Genomic DNA, 4,237 nt, shown 5'->3' with positions numbered 1-4,237 from the left:
TGAAACTGCAACTCTGGAGAGAGGCACATGCATATGGATCCGTGGGCCTCATCCATACGGTTGAGGTACTTGGATTTCTCTATGGCTGAAGTGGGTTCCACTTCTGTAGCCATGGTAATCCTGTACAACCCTTTATGACGAAGGTATCGAGCCATTTGGTCCTTCCATTCATGATAGTTGTACGGTGTTAGGATCGATGCTTTGGGAAACTCCATTTTTTCTGTCAATCTTCAATCTCCAAGCTGTAATACTTGCAAAATAAAGTACTGGTGCGCCTTTTATCTAGCAACCTGTGGGCTCTGATACCATGTAAATGTGTTAGAAAACCTGCACAGATGAATCTAGCTAGTAAAGGTTGAACACACAGCTTTGCAAAGCAAAAACACTAAAAGAAAATCGAAAGAAGAGAAGAATGATTCATGTGAAAATATGTTACAATGCTCATGATATAGCATCACTGGGTGAAGATCCCAAGGTAATGCACTATAGTGGTGATCAATGAGAAGACTCAACACCTACAACAAGTTCCGGAGATAACTAGTCAGTTGCGGAGTTAAAGAAGGAGCAAATCAAGGAGTAAATCATGCAAAAGGAATCTTGCATGCAATCCCATACTCTAACTAAGAGAATGGAATCTTGCATGCAATCCCATGCTTTAACTAAGAGTCCGCATGTAAGTGTGTAGTAGTTCCAACATGCAAAAGGAATTTTGCATGCAGTCACATGCTCTAACTAAGAGTTTGCATGTAGGTGTGTAGTAGTTCCAACACTCTTACATTTATTAGAGTGCTCCATCAAAACATTTCTTGATAGCTTTGGAGCGTTGAAGCATCTGGCTTTCTTCCGTCTAGCACGAGCGCCAATAGCGAAGCTGGCCGATTCAACAACAAGATTGAAGAAACTCCAGATACTGGATTTGTCCCACTGTGGCCAGCTGAGTGAGTTGCCTTACGGGTTACATAAAATGACAAGTTTGATATATCTGGATCTGAGTTTCTGTCAAGGGGTAAAATACATTCCTTGTGGGATCTCAAATCTCACATCGTTGCAGCGCTTTTCCATTTTGAGATACTGCAACGATGTGAGATTTGAGAGCCCCCATGGCAAGCGTTAGAAGGCTTCCTAATGAATGGGAATCGATTTGGGTCGTCTAAATGAAGCAGAGAGTATCACCGAGGGTGGTATGCCCTCTATCAGGTTAAGTTACGAGGCATTGCCTGATCCTCTCAAAGCTTGTTTTCTTTACTGTTGTTCCTTTCCTCCAAATAGTGAAATAAGATCCGAATACGTAGCACATCTCTGGATTGCCGAACGACTTGTTTCTACTTCTAGCCATGAATCACGAGAGCCTATCTATGAGGTAGCACGCTCTTATATAGACCAACTTATTGGTCGATGTGTGATAGGGACTTCACAGGTTGGTCGGGATGGGCGGGTAAAATATTGTAAATTGCATGATTTATTGCATGATTTAGCTCTCGTCGAATTCCACAAGGAAACTAAAAGTTTCTTAAAGCCCGGACACGAATTGAATGAACTACCCCTTGATGAGTGTCAGGGTATCCGTATAATTTCCTTAATTAAAAATAATATATCAACAATCAATGAGGCCGTCCCTTCATGTACAGGACTCCGCAGTCTATTCCTATGCAATAACATCAAACTGGAATCAATTCCTGAAAGTTTTTGTGATAAACTGAAATATTTGACTGTGTTAGATCTAAGTCACACTTCCATCCAGTCATTGCCCACGTCTATTGGCAACTTAAAACATTTGAAGTTCCTAAATTTATCCAAAACGAACATCAAAAAGCTGCCCAACAGCTTGAGTGGTCTGAAGAGTCTCCAATTTCTTGACGTTAGCTGGTGTCATCGGCTGTCTAGCATGCATTTGGGGGTTGAAGGCCACAGATATATAGTGTATCTCAATGTGAAGGGCTGCACAAATTTGAAGTCATTGCCCGCCGGAATATCTAAGCTCGTCCACTTAAGGACGTTGAAAGGCGCTCCACTATTCAAAGGGGATCAATTAAAAGCAGTTGATGCGGCCTTGCAATGGACGGATCTTAGACGATTGACCCGTCTGCAACACCTGTCACTTACATTAGATGCTCAATCATCATCACAGGGTGAACTCAAGGGGACACTTGTGGGCATGACAAAGATGGGGACTCTTGTGGGCATGACAAAGATGGGGACTCTCTCCATCAAAAATATGAGTTCCTCCCACCTTCTCCACCTTCCAGAGGACATGGAATCAATGCAACGCCTTGAAATCATTCGTCTTCGCAAATGCGCAGTGCCAAAATGGGTGTTTCAACTTGAGAACCTCGTGTTTCTACTGTTAGAAGACGACAACTCTAGCACAGAGTATGAAGGCTTACAAATTATTCCAAATCTGAAGGAGCTACGCTTGTCACGTAACAATAAGTGCAGTCACTTTCCAAGGGGCTTTGGAGAACGTATGGCGTTTTCCAAACTCGAAACTCTCATCATAGAAGACTTTAGCTCTTTGGAAAGTTTCCCCTCGCTTGAGAATGGGGCAATGCCCATGTTGAAGCATTTGCGATTGAAGAACTGCAACCTGCTGAAGCAAATGCCCGAAGCAGTACAGCATATGACTAGTCTTGAAGAAATAGAGGTGGAGTGCTGCCCAGAATGGGAGGACGGCTTCTGGTCTGAAGGCGTCCAGCGTGATCTTATTTGGAAAAAATTTCATGAGCGCAGGATCAAATTGACAATAGATAATTTTGTAATATCCATTGAGAAGAATATGGAGAATGACAACAACCTCAAATTAGCAAGAGACGAGTTTACAGCATCGATAAGGAGGACAGGATCAAGGCGGGCGTGGTTCCCTTTGGCATAGACTTGATTCAACGCAGAAGACAACGGAACATAGTCCGGGATCGGGGTTGCCACCACTTGCTAGATCGTGTCAGTCCAACACTAGAACAAAGATCTAATACCTCTTACCCTGTTCTTTGCCTCTATTTTTAATTTTTAAGAGCCAGGTTTAGGATCTCTTTGTCCTTCCTTCCCTTGCCCACTTACTCATCTCTGTGGCTCTCTTTCCCCATTATTGTGGGGGCTTTTCCTATATCTTATTGTTTGGTTAATTGTAGACATTAATTTGAATTCCGTGGACGTGATGTTGAATGATTTTCTAAACATTAATCCTCGTAGAACAGAAATCTTCAGAGTCTTCAGCATTTGCGGTTGTTTTCTTTGAGGTGGTGCTCAAAGCTACTTGTTGTCAGCGCTTTAACCCGTAGGTGGTAACACTTTTGACAAAGAGGTTGTTATGTTTGTAACTACTCTGATGTATTTTATGTCTGTCATGGGTATTGTAACAGCTTTTTGATCTCTTACAGAATGGTATAATTATTACATATCGTGACAGCTTTGAGTATAGTTATTACATATTGTAACAACCTTTTGATTTCTCAAGCAAAAGTATAATTATTGTGATAGTTTTACTTCCATGATGCTGAATAATAATTCCTGTTTAAATGTTTTATTTATTTCTTAAGTGTGTTTCAATTTATACAATCCAAGATATTTGAAGTTACATTTTATTTATATTTTTTTCATGTCTTAGTATTTATACAATTCATGGTATTTGAAGCTTTCGTGTACTTGGTCTTGATTTATTTTATTTATTTATAAGTAAAATTGTTAATTTATTATTTATTTTATAATTTAATTATTTTTATAATTAGGTTTTTTTTACAGTTGAGAGTTGTTATGACTAAGTTGTATGAGAATGTTATTTGCAAGCTTACAACCATTAAAGGTTAATCAATAAAATAAAACTCAATATCAAATTTAAGCAATGGTGTCCCTTATCCCTTATTTGCATATCGCTAATCCCCTACCCTTTTGACATATACATTGATAAGCTAGAAGAGTTTAGAAAATGTGAATTGTTTTGGCCCCACAATCACTAGAATGGTCATAACACTCTTTTCCTTTATGGAGACAATATTGATTTTTGGAAAAGATAAATGTTGATCTTAGCAAGCGAGTATCCTCCAAGATATCTACTCTGAGACAAATGTTGATTGTCAATACTAACAAAAGTAAATCCATGATAATTAAATCCAAAAATATCACCTATGATGCTTTCATTTATGACAACAGTTCATTGGAGGAATTTTCTTCATACAAGTATTTGGGAATCAACATAAATCATGAGCTTGATTGGAATCATAGTATTGAGAAAGGCATAGATAAC

General features: G+C 39.3%; 1 protein-coding gene across 1 annotated transcript; it reads left to right on the top strand.

Annotated features, from left to right (window-relative positions):
* The first annotated feature begins 1,129 nt into the window (after positions 1-1,129).
* LOC149207252 (putative disease resistance protein At1g58400) lies at positions 1,130-2,869 on the top strand. The gene has a single exon (XM_089397979.1). It carries the CDS (start codon positions 1,130-1,132, stop codon positions 2,867-2,869), a length of 1,740 nt encoding a protein of 579 aa, XP_089254105.1.
* Positions 2,870-4,237: the final 1,368 nt, after the last annotated feature.

This window comes from Pinus tabuliformis, chromosome 1_2 (assembly GCF_031772625.1).
Source record: "Pinus tabuliformis cultivar Carrire ecotype Pingquan chromosome 1_2, CPIR1, whole genome shotgun sequence".
In the NCBI taxonomy this organism is placed as follows: Eukaryota; Viridiplantae; Streptophyta; class Pinopsida; order Pinales; family Pinaceae; genus Pinus; species Pinus tabuliformis.
This window is presented reverse-complemented; position numbering and strand designations above follow the sequence as displayed.

Bases quoted from the DNA above. Each gene is read 5' to 3' on its own strand.
- LOC149207252 (XM_089397979.1), top strand. From the start codon at position 1,130: ATGGGAATCGATTTGGGTCGTCTAAATGAAGCAGAGAGTATCACCGAG.